The sequence below is a fragment of the Pagrus major genome, chromosome 6, assembly GCF_040436345.1.
Source record: "Pagrus major chromosome 6, Pma_NU_1.0".
Classification (NCBI taxonomy): Eukaryota; Metazoa; Chordata; class Actinopteri; order Spariformes; family Sparidae; genus Pagrus; species Pagrus major.
The window spans coordinates 23,926,529-23,943,806 of record NC_133220.1 but is presented as its reverse complement, the minus strand read 5'-3'; the positions used below and the strand labels follow the sequence as shown (position 1 = coordinate 23,943,806).

Here is a 17,278-nt window from a genome sequence, read left to right as displayed (position 1 = left end):
TTGTCCCAGCAGCGACTGGAGACACAAGCACTGTGATGTACGATGCCCATTAACGCCTCCGAGAAGGCAGAAACCATTTGAAGATGCCAGTCACAAACAAATAAACATCCATACACAAACCCTGTCACGTCGCAGCTGCATGTGCTCCATCTGCTCCCTCCATGTAATAAACTCCTGAAATTTCATCTGAATGTCTTCGCCTGTTTCATTACGCTACGTCGCTCCAGTGAGTCTATTCTTACTTCCTGATCCATCAGTCCTTGTCCGACTATCAATCAGCCTGTAAGTATAAAAATCAATTTGATATTCATGCCAGATACCCAAGGAGAATACCATATGTACCATATTCATGCTCACATGTGAGCAAACTAAAATGAAGTTAACTCCAGTATCACAAGTAAAGAATGCTGCAAATTACAAGCTATGGCAATGTCAGTGGGTCAGTTGTTCGCTCCACCACATAAAGCACAGGCAGAAATATCTGATGGATTGTCATGAGATTTCACACAGACATTCACGCTCCCCAGAGGCTGGATTGTTATAACTTTGGTGGTCCAGAAATTCAGTTTGTCCAATTATTTTGTTTATGACCAAATACCAACTAAACTGACTCTACTACGCAGTTTGGCTGTACTTCTGTGTTGTGCTGGAAACCAGCTGTTAGTCTGTGTTAGTGTGTCCAATTTTTGAGCTAACCTTAACTATTGCTGCTTTCTGTTAGTGGTGTGGAGAGAAGTACTACTAATGCATCTTATTTGGAGGTGCTCGAGGTGAGTGAGAGCCTAAAAACAGTGTGGGTGGCAAAATTACTCACTTCTCAGTCCAACATCTGCTTTAATAATTATATTTGTATAATGGTAATAAAACAAGGACAGACATTGTCTTGTAACGATTAGAGATCCTATCTTTATCGGTGTAGAAGGCTTTTCTGTCAATTGGTCTCTCCAACAGTGATAACGGGAGCATCACGGAAACAAACTTGAATGCACTGAAATATTGAGATGGATAGTTAACCAACAACAAGTGTAGTAGTTCAGCCAAGAGGACTGGATGGAGAATGAGAAGGATGCTGTAAAAAAACAAACAAAACAACAACAATAAATGAGCACTGGAGGATCAAACTGCTATTTTTACATAATGGTGGATACACAAGGCAGCACTGACGTGATGCTGAGCGAGGTAAACAGAGAACACTGTGGACATTTAGCTTGTAGATGTGTAGAGAACATTTTACATTTTACATTTTCACTGTCTCTTTCAAACTTGGAAGAAGATGTGGAAAACTAACAGGAGAAATAACCTTAATTGCAAATGCTTGACATAATAATTAATCACCTTATTTACCCCACATACTGTAAATTATAAGAGAAACACAGCAACGTGAGAGGCAGACAACACCTTCAGAGCCTGGATTACGACTTCATACAACATGGACTCAAAGAGGGTTTTAATGCTGCGGGAAGTCATAAAAAATCCCCACTGTTTCTCAGAAACACACAGCGAGCATCTGCACGACCGCTGAACAAAGCCTCGGACTATCAGCTAAATAGCATGGTCTAATCCCATTATACACTCTCTCTTTGAGACCGGGTTTACACAGTGCACACACAGCACTACCAGATTTAGCCACATCAGAGGGACACCCAGTCATTCATGAACATGGTGGATAATTAAAAAAGGCACAATGCGTGTTTGTAATAATTATGTTATTGTGGGCAGATTGGCAGGGAGAATGTGTAGAAAGCATTTATGTTTTCATTCATTCACAGATCAGCCACATTCATGTTGATCTAGGTGGTGTCCACTGAGTTATTATTATGTTTAGGAGAAAGGACTTTCAAACCTTACACAGATGCTCCTGTAGGTCAATTTGACACAGTACAAACTACTGTTTTTGGTTTAAATGAAGGTTTAATGGATTCATATATACACTCAACTATAAAGTCAGTCATTCACTGTGGAGGCAGTCACTTCTTTCTCTGTCAGTCCAGAGCAATGTGATTTCATATTAGCATGCAGAACATAATTACAATTCAGAAATGGAGAAAAAGATTTATTATCTGTTATGGCTTTTGATCGCTCATTAAGTTCCTCACTTAAAAGAATACTTTCACATTTTGGGAAATTCTAATAAATATTTAATCCCTTTCTTGCCAAGAACTAAACTAGAAAATTGATACCACACTCGTGTTTGTCCAGTTAATATGTTGCCAAAGCTGATTAGATTAACTTGATTCTGTCCACACTGTAGGTAACAAAGTCTGTCTGCCAACACCTCTAAAGCTCTCTAGTTAAGACATTACACCTCTCTTCCTGGATCTTGTCATTGCCACAGAGTTGCCATCGAACCAGCACAGACTGCTCACGGCTAAGAAATAATCAGGCGCATGACCCTCCCCAAAGTCAAGACTTGTTTTGACACTGTTACAACAAATAAGACATGTTAAAGAGAACGATATCAATCTTTTCATGTAACTCTTGGCTACAGTAAAAATGTCAATCTGTTGTACAGTCTTGTTATTGGCCAAAAAGATGCTCTTCTGTTCTCTTCTTCTTCTTCTCCATTATGGTTATTATATGTAATGGAAACTGCAGATCATCCATCCATTTTTGTCACAAAATAAACCATCAGGATTTGTAAAATGAGTCACTTCCTCTGCAGAAGAGGACCAAATGTTCCTGGATAATCTACTGTATTTTTTTCGCAGATGTTAACAGCTGCAGATGAAAAACACTTGTGGTGGAACAGGTTAAACCAGCAACACGTGCATTTATTCTCTTTTACAACCCGTTTAAACACACCATCTCTTCAGCTCCACACAGTGTACGCTCCTTGTTATCAATTTTTCTTCTTCTTTGATTCTTTTCCCTTTGCGGGCTGTTGCCTCCATGGCAGGAAGTTGTAGGAGACCAGGGCTGTGAGGAGGTATGTAGCCATGCCAGTGTATCCTCCTATCACCAGACACAGCGGCTGCGCCAACACAAACAGACAGAACACGTTGATGGACGCCCGGTCATCCAGCTCCACCCGATCGTCCTGTGTGGCTTTCATCACTCCAAAAAAATACATCAGTGCCACCGCCGGGTAGAAGGCCAACTCCACCATGATGCTTAAGACCAGGAATCTCCCACACACTAGAAAGCCTTTGGATTTAACATGTGCACATGTGTTGGAAAGTAGTTTGTAAGATCCAGTGAAGTATAGACGAGAGTATTTTCTGAGACACACTCACCTAGAGCAGATCTGCACTCACTCCAAGACAGAGATCCCTGTGAAGACTGAAGGTGGATCTGACAGGGAAACAGCCTGGGACCTTTGATCCGTCAACAGTCCTGTCAAACATTATCCACCTCCTCCTTATCAGGACACTTGACAGTTGTTACCTTCTAACACAATCAGCTGTTTTGCTTTTAATAAGCGCACCTATAAAAGAAACCTTTTGAATACTCACAAAACCAATTATACTGTGCTTTCATGTGTATCACATAAAAGCCACTCAATGAAACTGTTCTTAGAAAAAGGTCAAAGTGACCTTAATTTTTCAGAGTGAGTTACCTTGAGTGAATTGAATAACAAGCCATAAATTTATTATGTCGTAAAAAACCTGAACTTTACATCCACAGACTTTCTCATATGGAGAATGTGCTCTTTATTTTGCATTTATGCATGTTTTAAGTTGCCTTTAAACTCATGAGATGGAGAAATATTGTCAATCTTCCTCCCACACTACAGCATTAGTTGGAGGATAAAACATTGCACTAGCCCAAATAAATAAATAAAAATCACGCTTATTGATTATCTTGCAGAGAGTTAGATAAGATGGGAGATAAGACTGTAAACAGAGGGCAACAAGTTCACCAGCACCTCACATGCTCATTAGTAATTAACAGCTTATTTAGCCAGTTACCTGCAGGAACATTCAGTGAAAAATGTGTGTAAAACTAACGTGGTGTGTTTTTTATGGACAATTGCATACTGGAACTTATTTTTGATAAGCCAGAAGTCACAAGTTTTGAAAAATAATTTCAATCTCAGATCTTCAGTATTTATAGTATTAATGATGTAATAATACAAACAAAGAAATATATTTTTTTTTCATAACTGATAAACAAGCTGTTCTCAGAGGAGAATCAGGTCCCCAGATCACTGTTTGAAGCTGGACAGGTGAGGTGCTGGTTGGTGGATTCTTTAAACTTTGGACCAAGCAAGGCTAGCTGTTTCCCCCTGCATCCTGTCTCCATGCTAAGCTAAGCTAATTAGCTGTTGACTGTTGCTTCATGTAACAGTCATATGTTCCATATTTATGTACAGACATAAATATGGAACTATTCCTTTAGAGGTGGATCATGTTGTTACAGTTTCAATCCCCCCAAAATGTGCAGCCTGCAAGCCACACAATATTATTTTAGCAATCAGTCTCACTTAGCCGGTCAGAGACATGGCCCTTTAAAGGTGCATTATTTAAAAATGTAGTTGAAAATGTCATCAAATTATCAGCAGAATGTGAATAAGAGCTCTGATATCATCACATGTATGGATTGTGTTGCAAAGACATATTATAAAGTTGGCATGCTGACCAGCTAGCCCCGACCTGTCCTGTCCCGCTCTAAAGCCTTTGTGCTAATAGTCTAAACAACAATCCCCCCTTTCTCTGAGCTAACTGAGCTAACTAGCTAATGGCAGCTACAGTTGGCAGCAGTTAGCGATTACTCTGGTGATACGCTGCCCCCTATTAGTTTTGAGTATGAATTCAACAGCTGGTTAATTCTTACATATGGCACCTTCATGTGTACTTCCATCATGTGCTGGGTAAGAGGCACAGTACACCGTCCTTTCAGCAGTATATTACAAAAGTATCTATTGTTGTTTTGAGAGACATAAAAACTGGGTGTTGGTCTAACAAAATGTCTGACTACTTATGTTATCTATTATCATTACTTAGTTAAATTTAATTTAAGGATATGACCACAGCCTCAGAGGGGCTGTCATCTACAGTGGTGACGTTAATTTAAGTTTCAAAGTGATTCAGGATAAAGATAATTGATTGGTCTCATACCCTGGTCATCAAATGCTGACGGTTGGTGTCAGACCCGAGCCAGCAAACCAAAGCGTCAGTATTTGACGACCTCGGGATGACACTCGACAATCAACCATCTTTCTCCAGAAAGTTACACATTGTTGCTTTAAGCAGCCTGTGAGCAGAGCGCTCTCTCTTGATTTCTGAGTCCCTGGTGGAAACTTTGCCTGCAGGGTGTTCTTGCTTTGCTACCCAGTCTGTCATCACTTTCACTTCATTTGCAGCGTTTAAACTCAGCCACAATATACACTTATTAGCCAAGAGCTGAACCTTCCGAACATATGCTACGCTGTTAAAAATAAAGTGGTGCAGAGGGTCCAGGCAGCTTCCCTGAAGGACTCAGCAGTGAACTTTGCCCACAGCAAATAAACTACGGTACCATTAAAACTTTTGGATGAGTAGCGATTCATCTGACTAAGGGTAGCAGCAAGTGTAAGAAGTTCATAATGAGTTTAAGCGTTTGTGTATGTGGACCTGCTCAGAAAAAGTGTCGTTTTTTTAGGGCCCGAGCAGTGAAACTGCGAGGACCCTATTGTAATTGTAATGATTATTATTATTATTATTATTATTATTATTATTATTATTATTTTCCTTTGTCCGTAATGATCGCATTTTTCACTGCCTGAACATACCCCAAAAGTCACCAAACTTGGAATATAGATCACACCTGGCGAAAAATTTTATAATCTGTTGTCGTTCAGAATTTTCACCAGTAGGTGGCGCTACAATCAAGAAAAGTGTGTTTTGGCTAATAACTCCCATATACTTTGTTGCACATTCAAAAACCTTACATCCACGCGTTCAGTGAATTGTGCTGAATCTCCTGATATAGGCCACGCCCATTTCTGCCTACCATTTTTTTCGCTAGCTCGCCAAATGTCGTAAACCTACTTTTTCGAACTCCTCCCAGGCAATTTCACCGATTTGCGCCAAACGTTGCACACAGCATCTGTGGATGCTCCTGACAAAAAGTTATTAAAAGAATTTTGCTATTCCAAACAATACTCAAGTTATTAAATAACTACTTCCTGCAGATTTCGTTCCAAACAGGAAGCGTTGCATATCTCCACATTGGTTTGTCCGAATGACGTGAAACTCAGGATACTACTTCCTCATGAGGCCCTAAGGCTCTGTGCTAAATTTTGGACGACGACCACTAGGTGGCGCTATTTAAATTGAAGTATTTTATATCTCAACATCGGTTGGTCGAATGAACACAAAACTTGGTACACTCATTGCCAATGCCCTCCTGAGGACAGCTGACAAAGGGGTTACCGATCTGACACTAGGTGGCGCTCTGGTGGCAGTTTCATTTTATATTTGCCACTGTGCCCACACCATAACACTTATGGATATGAAATTCATAGGGGCGGTACAGACTGGCCCCTGTAACTCACACACCAAAAATGACCAGCAGGTGGCGCTATTATCAAGAAAAAAAGTTTTTTGCTAATTACTCCCACATAATATGGTGCACATTTTTAAACATTATATCTATATGTTCCCTGAATACAGCCGAACCGTGTGATGTAGGCCACGCCCACGTTCGCACTGAATTTCCATTTGCAAATTCGCCAAATGTCGCAAACCTACTTTTTCGAACTCCTCCCAGGCAATTTTTCCAATTTGCACCAAACTTTGCACGCAGCATCTCTGGACCCTCCTGACAAAAAGTTATTAAAAGAAATGTGCTAGTCCACAGAACGCCCAAAATATAAAACAACAATTTCCTGCGCATTGTGGTCAAACAGACATTCTTGTGTATCTTGATGAAATACAGTCCGATGAACACAAAACTTTTGGCAATTGTGTTCCATGGCACGATGAGCATTTCTACAAAATTTCGTGCAAATCGACCAATAGGTGGCGCTTTTATTGCTAAATGACGAAATGACAGCTTCACTGCCTTCAGTTTTGATTCCTCTATGGAAGTTGTTGCATGAACAAGCCCCGACAGCAGCACGCCCCGACAGCAGCATGTCCCAACCGCAGCACGCCCCGACGCACGTGGACTGCGAGGGCCCGTTCATCGCTGCTTGCAGCTTTAATTTTTATTATTACTGTTTTGCAGCTCTAATCCGTCAACCAGTTCTTTGAATCCCCACTGCTGCTGCAGCCGGAGGGAGCGCTGGGCCGTTAGCCAGTCAATCAGCCACCTAGGCTGCTGCAGCCTCCCATAAATACTGCATGCATGTGATTGTGTGTGCCTGTCTATGGGTCCTTCTCTCTGGTTGTTTGTCCATCTCAGAGCAATCATTCATTAAAGGGCTCCATGTGATGTTTGCCACCTCAGGAGGGGTTTGATTCTGGATTAAACCACTGGGACGCAGAGCAGGATTACACTCTGGGAGGGAACATGTGGCCCTTTTGAACTGGGGTTTATCAAACCCCCTACTTCTTGACATAAATAAGAGCTCACTGGTGTTTGCTTAAGCTGCGCCAAATGGGCATAACTGTCACAATAAGAGACACTTTAAAGCAAGAAGAATTGGTATTTATTGCGATTTGGTGGCCCTATAATTTTGGATTGCAGTTTATTCATTTACTCATACAGCACTGTGGTACTTATGGACAGCTGTACAGTACATGAGCATTTTGATGCTTACTTTTATTATGATCACAAACTAGCAAATCGGCAGATTTGCCTACGCAGTCAAACATCAAACAAATACAACAACACAAGATATAGCAAAGCAGCTAATATTAAAGCAGCAAGAAGGCCAGCTCGGCGTCGGTCTCGCTGCCTTTTTTTAGCGGTTAGCGGTTTCTTGGCCTTCAGGAAACTCCAGAAATCTCATAAGTGTTGTGGCAGAGCTTCCGGAGAACATCAGATTGAAAGCCAGAACATAATTTCTCCATAAGTGTGATCCAATTTCACAAACATAGCTGGTGGCGAGTGACATAGTGCCATAAAGCGCTTTCACAGGAGACTCCACCCGCCCAATTAAGTTGAACTGCCTACTGCAAACAGCCATTCAGGGTGCAGAGTGGGAGAGACAGATGTACCATTCTCCCTATTACAAGTAAGTGTATCATGAAAATGATTGTGCAGCTGTTATTTTAAGGTAAAATAGTTAAATAATGTTGCTTTAAAGGTGTAATTTGTAGAATATGGCCAACATTCAAAGGTTGCGCCAAAGCATGTCACCAGAGTAACCAACAACTGCTGCTCTTTGCTAGCTTTCCTTGGCTGTAGCTAGCTACCATTAGCTACTTAGCTTATGACTCAGCTGTGGAAAAGGCCAGGGCAAGCTGGTTAGCATACTAAGTAGACATTTTAAAAACACAATGATCTTTGGTTGTTGTTGTTTTTTTTAAAAAATGTTTCTGTCCATATTTAACAAATGTCTCCTTGAGTGTTTCCATATTTAAAAGTCTGTTCCCAGCGCTGTTTCAAGCTGCTGCTGTGTCTCAGTTCATCCACTGTTTTGTATTCCAAAAGTATTTATCCAAAAAAAGACACTGTAGATTTATTGTTTTAGCTGAATTGTTATTCCAGTGTAAGATTTGGATATGGTTACGAGAGAAAGTCCTGGAGCCTGTGCACCAGGGGTGATGGAGTTTAAGGAGAAGTCTCCCTGATAGTTAACATTTCTTTAGATTTCAGCACTGCATAACATTAAAACTCTAAAAGTCTTTTGTTGATGTATTCGCCTTTTTCAAACTGACATGTTCAGTTTGCAAGCTCGTACATTTCGTAGGAACCTCTTAAAACACTAGTTGAATATTTTACCTTATTTGAGCTTGAAGCATGAAGCAGAGTCAGAGCTTTCCTACTTGAGAAGAAGTAGTTGAGCCTCTCAATTAAAACACATCATTACAGTTTTTAGGCTGCAGTGCATTGTGGTGTGATTTGAGGTAACCTTTGTTGGCGAAATGAATATTTCCCCCCACTGTGATCTATCTTTCTCTAGGTTCATTCATGAATACAAACTCCTGCTCTTTGAAGGGGAGGTAGTGAAGTATTTATTGGAATGGATTTTTGGTAGTGAAATACCTCAGTTTGAAATCATATCATCTTCATTTGGCCAGTAACTCACGAGAATAAGAACAACTCTCCACCAAAATGGGAAGAAATGAAAAAATGATTGTGTTGTGGGGGATTATTTTCCAGGAAATGAAATTCAACACAATTTCCTACCCAGCAGAAGGCATTCTGTCTATCAAGAGAAAACTGCACTAACCATCGACTGCTGTTCCTTTTCATTACCTCCACCAGCAGGCACAATATTAGCTTTTGACAAAGACATACTTAGCTGATGACAAATTTGAAGAAGACTGCGTTTAAAAGTGTGCGTCACGGGCTGAAAATACCAACAGATTCCCAGATTAATGGGTGTGTGCTGACCCCTTCCTGTGTTAAGGATCAAGTTTAAGGTTTGACACCCAGAATGTATTAATTAGTGGATTATGTTTCTTTTTGGAATAAAACAACCGAGGAATGAGATTGGAGGAGTAAACAAATGCTTTTATTTTCCAGGTTGTGGTGAAAGACAATCACATATTTTTGTTGTAAAGAGCTTCACTTGTTTGACAGGGCATTTGTCTGTTTTTGCATAATTGCTTCCAGAAAGGCGGTATTTTTGGACAGCGTGACGCAAGTAAGCATAAACACAGTAATTAGTGCTTAGGAAACTGCAGGGAGCCGCAAGAACAGGACAGAGAAGGAGGAAAAGGGACATTTGAATGCACCATAGTGTTATTAATGTGACCGGCAGTACAAAGCATTGACCACCTCCTGGTGGTCCGATCGGATGGCAATGAATAGCATTTAAAAGGAGATATCCAATGTTTTGTCGGTCACTCAACACCTTGAGACATTAAGGATACAGTTTCTTCGGAGCTGCCAATTATAAAACTCTGAAAGGTAAAAACTTGCGACAGAAAAATATAGAATAGTCTGCAGGGACTTTTGAAGATCCATGCTGCCAGACTGAAAACATGAAAATATCCAAAGCAGCCTTTGTTGCCTCACAGTCGATGCAGCAAGTTTCCCAGAGTGTTAAATTTTCTGTGATAATTATTCTGAGTCAACTGTTGATTGGAGTGCTGTTTGTTACAGAACTGATCTGACTGTAGGAGGAGAATTCATTTGATTCCTGGTTTGTGTGCATTAGGTTACTATTCAAGGGGAAGTAGTTGTTGCGAAGGTCTGCTTCCTCCCCTTCCTCCCTTTGTTCCCCCTTCCTTTTTTATATTAGTCCTCTGGCCCCGCTCCTGCCAACCCACTCCTTGGAACATCTGCAAAAATGTGCTCACCCACACTAAACAGCAAACCCTTAAAATACATGAATCATCCATGGAGAGAAGTGGTGTGTATGTAGATGTGTGTGCCTCTTTATCTCTGTTCATGGGCCGTTCAGTAACGTATGAAGAAGTAATTTGTTTTTATATGTCCACATTGGTGCGCACGTTCGAAAGAATGCTTGTGTGTGTGTGTGTGTGTGTGTGTGTGTGTGTATGTGTATGTGTGTGTGTGTGTATGTGTGTGTGTGTGTGTGTGTGTGTGTATTCCTGATCCTGAGCTGGAGGGCTGTGTGGGCAGACGTGTCCTGTGCCGGTATAAATTGATTTCCAGAATCCAGACGCTAGGTGCTCTGTGGAGGAAAGAGCTGTGTGCTTCTGCACCCATTTATGAGAGGAGGAAAAATATTTTTATAGCTGTGTGTCTGTGTTTGTGTGTGAGGGAGAGGGAGTGAAAGAGAGGACAGAAAGGGGATACAGTGATGCCGGAAATCTGATGTCTCTGTTTCCGTATTGACCAAAAATTTTTGTTTTCCAAGCTGGTCAGAAGTGATTCATTTAATGATGCATCTGACAATCTGTGGGGAAACAGCTGGTTATTTGTTTATTCATGACTACTAGTGCTTACGTGCATTTCATATATAGAGCATGAAGTCTTCTGTTTATGCATGAAAAAAGACACAGAGAGATGTGGGGCGTCAGAAGGAGTGAGATAAAAAGTAAGGCAGTGGAGAGAGGATATCGCACACACACACACACACACACACACACACACACACACACACACACACACACACACACACATACACACACACACATACACTGACACTGCATTTAGAAACTGTTGTTACCCAAAAATGACAATCCCATCACTTTCTTGGCAGGCGGCCGCACCAGTTTAGCATATTCATTACAATGTGGTTTACAGCGCAGGTCTTAGCTGCATACAACAGGCTAATGATGGATGGGGGCCATTAAAACTCTATGTAAGTCCCTCCATGTAATTAATATTGATTTTTGAATCAGCCGGCATGAACACGTTTTAATTGGTAACTGCATTTCTTACCAAATCTCCACCACAGAAAAACTACTGAATTCAACACAGTGGGAACTTTCTCTTCATTCCTTCATGTGGACTGAACATGTATGGGTGGATGTAGAGTTACTACTCAGCATTACAGGCTCAAGAAGTTTCCGTCTGCTGGTTTACCACCATTATGGAGCTGGATGGTTTGTTCTGGGAGCTGTCCATTGCTGTGGTGCTGAAATATTTTCTTCTTTTCCCTCCAAAGTCGCTCTGCTGCAGCTCTTCCTTTTTTTTGTGACCTATCGAAAAAAAGCTGTGTCTGCTTGAGAGCCCTTGTCATATATGTTGAAAGTGGTTCAAGTGATTGGCGTCCTCTTAGGCTGGTTTATTTGAATATTCTTCAGCAGGCTGGTGAGGAGAAATGATCTAATAATCCACAGGAGAAAAAAAATGAAGCAATGTATTTCTTCCTTCTGTGTTTATAGTTTCCAGGATATAATGTTGGCAGTTAACGTTTCTGCAAACCACAGATATGTCCAAGTTTGACGTGGCAAAGGCTACGTATCATACTGACATTTGTACAAACCGCGCCATATCACGTTCACATTACATGTTTAATAACTGACTATCACATCTGGAGGTTGGGACATCTCCAGTTGCGTTTGTGGTGACCAAAACCAGGTGTCTGGCCATCTCCAAAAACCAAGGTGTTTTCAAACAGACCTTGGGATCTTTCCAGCCGTGTTTGTGGCGGCCAAAAGAGGTATTTCAAGGCGAACCAGGATGTTTTCCTCACCATGGTCACATGTTTTTTTGTGCCTAAACCTAACCAGAGCATAAGCACAGTGTTGTGACAAGAGAGAAATAGGAAATCAAACCAGTTGTACAGCTCAAACTCATCTGTGGTCTTGCAGAAACACACTTGTCCAGCATTTATTCTGGCGATTGGGCTGGTTGATCATCTCCAGACCCCTTTTTGGTCAACCCGGAGACCCATCAGAGGGTCCAGACCATCATGTTTGGAAGCACTTCCCAGCACCATGTGCCTCACACAGCAGGACCTCACAAGCTGTCTGCTCTGACAAACGGATCTGTATTTAATGGTTTTGAAGGAGTTCACGCTACATTCTTCCTTCCACACCTCAGATAAAGTAATAAATATTAAATACCATCAGTGCCATAATTAAATTACCATGACAGCCGCTCGCACGCGCTCTGAGTGAGCAGCACGGAGGCTGTTGCAGGATGACAGCAGCAGCAGCAGCAGCAGCAGCAGCACCGGGGCATGAGCATGGGCAGGGTTGCTGGTACTTGAGTGTAATTCGTGTGGGAGGAGGAGGATGGGTGTGTTTCAGAGTATCTGCCTTTTCCTCCTCACGCGCTCCTCCGCTGTGCGCGCAGACTGAAGACAAAGCGCAGAGAGGAGTCCAGCTCTCCATGCGGGCGGTGAGGGCGCAACAGTAATCTACTCTCCGAACATTTTTTTTGTTTTTAAATTTCATTCACGCTGCATGGACAGTTAAACCAAAGTGCGCCTTTTCTTTCTGGTCTCCACTCACTCAGCACCCTCCCCCCCCGCCCCTTCTCCTCCCTCCTCTCCAGCGCCAACATTTGTGAAGTGGCTGCCTCACCCGGTCGGACCGGAGGCCGTCTGGTCTCTGATCTGGTCTCTGGAGTGACCACCGGAGACTCGACGCGCTCCGTCAGGGCCAGGCTGAGCGGCTCCCGGATCAGACCCGAGCCTCCCAGAGACCTGGCGGTGATGGAGATGATGGAGGGAGACGTTATGGACAAGCTGGAGGACATGTCATCGGTGTACGACTTCGACCCGATCACCGGCAACATCCCCGCCACCAAAGTAGAAATCACCGTCTCCTGCAGGTGAGTGGAGGCGTCCGCGCGGAGAGGCGAGAGCGCGACGGAAAAGTTCGGTGTGAAGGCGGTGGAAAAGTTGTGACTGCGCCCCACCCTGTGTGTGAGATTTAGTTAGAAATGTTCAGTAGGAAAAAAATGATCCGAGACAACTTGTCCTACACGCTGGTAAAACGCATGATAGCTGCAGGTTTTGGGTGGGGACAGAGTCAGCGTGGTTTTGACTGATTTTACTTGGAGGAACTTATGCAACCTTTACGCGCATTTGTGTGAGAAAAAGTTGAGAGACAGCTCTCACTGAAGGCATTTCCATCCTGTGCCATCACTCCAATCACTCAGGAGACCTGGTGCTTATATATGTCAGACACATGCAGTATGTTAGTGGAAGATGTCTCTTCCATATTGGAGCCCATACTGCGCCCACTGTTCCCATTGGCTGCTTTCAGCATCAGCAGTGAAAGGCTCTCTCCTTCCTCTCCTGCATTCGTTTCCAAGTACTGGATGTAAAAAATTTAAAGGTTTACATCCCATTCACACAATTGCTCGTGTCCCTGACCTCAATCTCCCATTCTTTATTATTCAGCTAGTTCAAGGGTATTTCCTCTTCTCTCAGTACTCCAGGAAAATAAATCTGCCCTCCTCCTGCAGGGCTTCTAAACAGTCACTCCCTTTCCCATTAGGAAAGGTTTTAAAGTCAATGCTTTCAACGCCTTTGCGCCTGTCAGACATAACCTCAAGTGCTGGCATGCACACACACACACACACACACACACACACACACACACACACACACACACACACTGTTTGATGCTGGGTCTTAGGTTGGTGAGCCATCGGAGCAGAGTGAGTTTGAGCTATAACAAGCTGTGTGTGCATTATTGATGGGCTTTCTGACGTTCAGAGAAGCTCGCTCGCTGCCACATCTCTCAGCTCAGAGCAAGAAGAAGAAGAAGAAAAAAAAAACCAAAACTATATCTCACTCTGGCAAAAAATGAGTGTGTTTCAATTTGCTGAATGAACAAGCGCTTGCTTGTTTGTGTTGTGGAGGAACTCGTGGGCGATAGTGGAGAATCAGTTTAGAGGCAGAAAGGACGGATAGCGAAGTGTTGCGTACCAGTCAAAGCCCTGCACGGTTTGGGATTTTGTGCCTTTCAGCTTGTAACGATGAGGCGATTGGGATTACATGCCTCAGTGAGGCGCAATTAAGCACCATTCAGGTAAATGATGAGTCCTATTCTGACAACCCCCTGCATTTATGCAAATGATTTCTCTGACAACGTGTGTGTGTGTGTGTGTGTGTGTGTGTGTGTGAGAGAGAGTGTGTGTGTGTTCTTCAGGCAGCAGAGTGGTGGTGCAGATGCCTCCTACTAGAAAGAAGAGGAGTTTGGGGAGAAGAAATCATTAATCGAAAAGGGAGGGTCGATGCTTTTCCCTTCTGCTTCACTGCCGCTTTATGTGTGAGTGTGAGTGTGTGTGTGTGTGTGTGTGTGTGAGAGAGAGAGAGAGAGAGAACAGGAGCACTAAAGGCTGAGAGAGTTCAGCCTCAAAAAGCATACATTATGTGCCAGTGAGATTCAGACTTTCAATGAAATGCCAGTGATTATGATGTCATGTATGATCCAAACAAACTTACTGATGGCTTCCTGTGATCATGCTTGATATAGGGTTGTCATGGATTGCAGCCTAATGAGCTTGAAAGGAGATGTGATCATTTTCAGATTCATGGTTTTATTTTGAGTTGTTGCTAGAACAGGTTTACATGGTTTAGTGCCCAAAAAACACATCAGTTTTCTCATGCTGTCCAGCACTGTAGTCCCCTTCAGTTTGACATGCTTTGTTTTAGCTCCTGTCTCTTTAAGCCCCTCCCCCAAACAGCCAGTCTGATCTGATTGGTCAGCTCACACACGCCTGGAGCCAGCACTGCTAACAACAACAGAGCAGCTGTGCTAATTCAATTCTTACATGCCAAACTAGCTACTAGGCATAAATTATGCAAATGTGTGACATGGTGACATAGTGTGATGTCATGAAGTCACAGAATTACAGGCAGGACTATTGACGAGGCTTTTCAGGAGCAGCGTTTTCTGTGGGAGAGAGGAGCTTGTATTGGGGTTTGGCCTTTTTAACTTACAAGATTTTTTTTAAATGCACAAAAAACAATATAAAACACTGAAGGAAAAGGGAAAAAACAAAAAAGCATAATAGGTCTCCTTTAAAGGGGCACTAGGTAATTTTATGTCTTATTATTATAATAAATATTTGATTGTAGGCGACTGTATCAGGCGCTCTTGAAGCAGAAGAACTCAACAGTTAAGTCTTTCTGTGCCATTCAAACACTTCTATTAACAGTTCAAGGCCTCACAAATCCTCTAAATCCTCTGTACAGATGTTGTATGAGTCAGACTCCTATTCAAGAGAAGAGACTCCCTGTTGATTCTCCTTTGCTATTCTCCTTTTGTCGTCATGTACACACTCTCTCACTAAAACCCCCAAACCATGATGATGATAGCTGTTCCCTCGGGGTTAATACCCCTTATTACAGGCTACACTCCCTGCTTTTGACAGCGTATTATTATCAGGGAGGGGGGGTGGGTGGGCGCGGGATCTGTAAAATAACGGGGGGGATGATAGGAACTGGATTGTCTTTGATTCGGGGAGTGGACTGGAGGATTTGGTGGTAGGAAGTTGCAAACTGCGTTACATTCATGTTTAGTTATTTTGCATTTGCAATTTGTTCAGTGTTAATGCAGGAAGTCAGGATTTTTTTCATGATCAGAACCTTTATGTGTGATTTTCAGCACTATTTGTTTTGTTGGAAAGCTTGAAACAGTGTCACACACTGGAGTCTGAAAAATCCAATCCAAAATCCAACCTGTGGTTTCTGTTGAACTGGTGTCTACACTCCCATGGGGCTTGTCCGTCAATGGTCTGGTTCCTGGGGGGAAGTGAAGGCAGACGGGAACAATTGGCATGTGGATGGAAGAGCAGAGGTGTAAACCCAACAGCCACAAAGCCACAGTCGCAGCCTTTTGTTCAATCCCTCCTTTGCAATTCACAGTGGTCGAAGTGGAAGTCTGCTGTCCCATTTCTGCTCCGCTGTCTGACTGTCCACTCAATTCAAACAGCATAAAGAAGTACTTATGCGTCTAATGTATCCAATAACCATCCATCCATCCATTTACCAGTCTCTCCAGTCAGCTGATGAGAGACTGTCTGGCTTGAGTATTGAAGAGTTGGTCAGTCAATGCTGGAGAACCAGCTGCTGAGAGTGATATTGATAGGCAATGAGCTCATCTGGCGTTACTTGTAGCTGTGTTGCTGTGGGCTGGAGCCAATGTGAGAAATCCAACAAAACCAAGCAGCTACAATTTGGGGTTTTCTATGAAGCTAGTAATTCACTTTCATTTCACCACCACTGTAGACCCACAACCCCAGTGTGTGCCTCTTGTGTAACATCATTACATTTCAGTGAAGCATCAGTTTTTATGAAAAATAAATAACCGGCGATGTTTGAACACCCATGAAGGTCGTTTGATAGCGCTCACTGCTGCTCTGAAGGTATTTCCAGAATCCTCAAAGACTCGTCTAACCATCCGGATGAAAAAATACTCTGTTCAAAGCATTCTGAACAGGCCCAAAATTAAAAAACTAAGACCTGAGCCCGACCTGTACCCTCACCTTTGAGACCTGTCAGGATTAAAGTTTCCTGGTATTTCTGAATTTATATGACCCAAAACAAGCCTGTATATTTTTTATTTCCTCTTCAAAGTTATATGTTATATGCTTGCTTTGGATTTGTCACATCACATCTCACATCAAAAGTAAGTAATTTGACAGTGGCAATAGACCAGCACAGAATGTGGTGTGGCAAAATACATATAACGTACAACTACTGCTACTAGCCCATTAGCCATAGGTGTATGCAGCCAACATCCATCACGTAACAGTAAAGCATCTCAAAACAATAGATTATCTGCCTTATTGGTCTGGTCAGTAGATCAACTTCACCTTTACTAATATCACTTGGCAGATACATTCAAGATGTCTTCACCCCTTT

The 17,278-nt window shown here is 42.4% G+C and overlaps 1 protein-coding gene across 4 annotated transcripts in view; it reads left to right on the top strand.

The window, feature by feature from the left end:
- Positions 1-13,105: 13,105 nt before the first annotated feature.
- The window catches only part of cpne5b (copine Vb), a 124,126-nt gene continuing 119,953 nt past the window's right edge, over positions 13,106-17,278 (top strand). For 3 of the 4 annotated variants that reach the window (XM_073468460.1, XM_073468461.1, XM_073468459.1), the window contains exon 1: positions 13,121-13,230. In XM_073468460.1, coding sequence (XP_073324561.1) covers positions 13,121-13,230 — 110 coding nt within the window. Of the gene's footprint in view, positions 13,231-17,278 lie in introns of all 4 variants that reach the window. The other variant, XM_073468462.1, reaches the window with a different exon arrangement.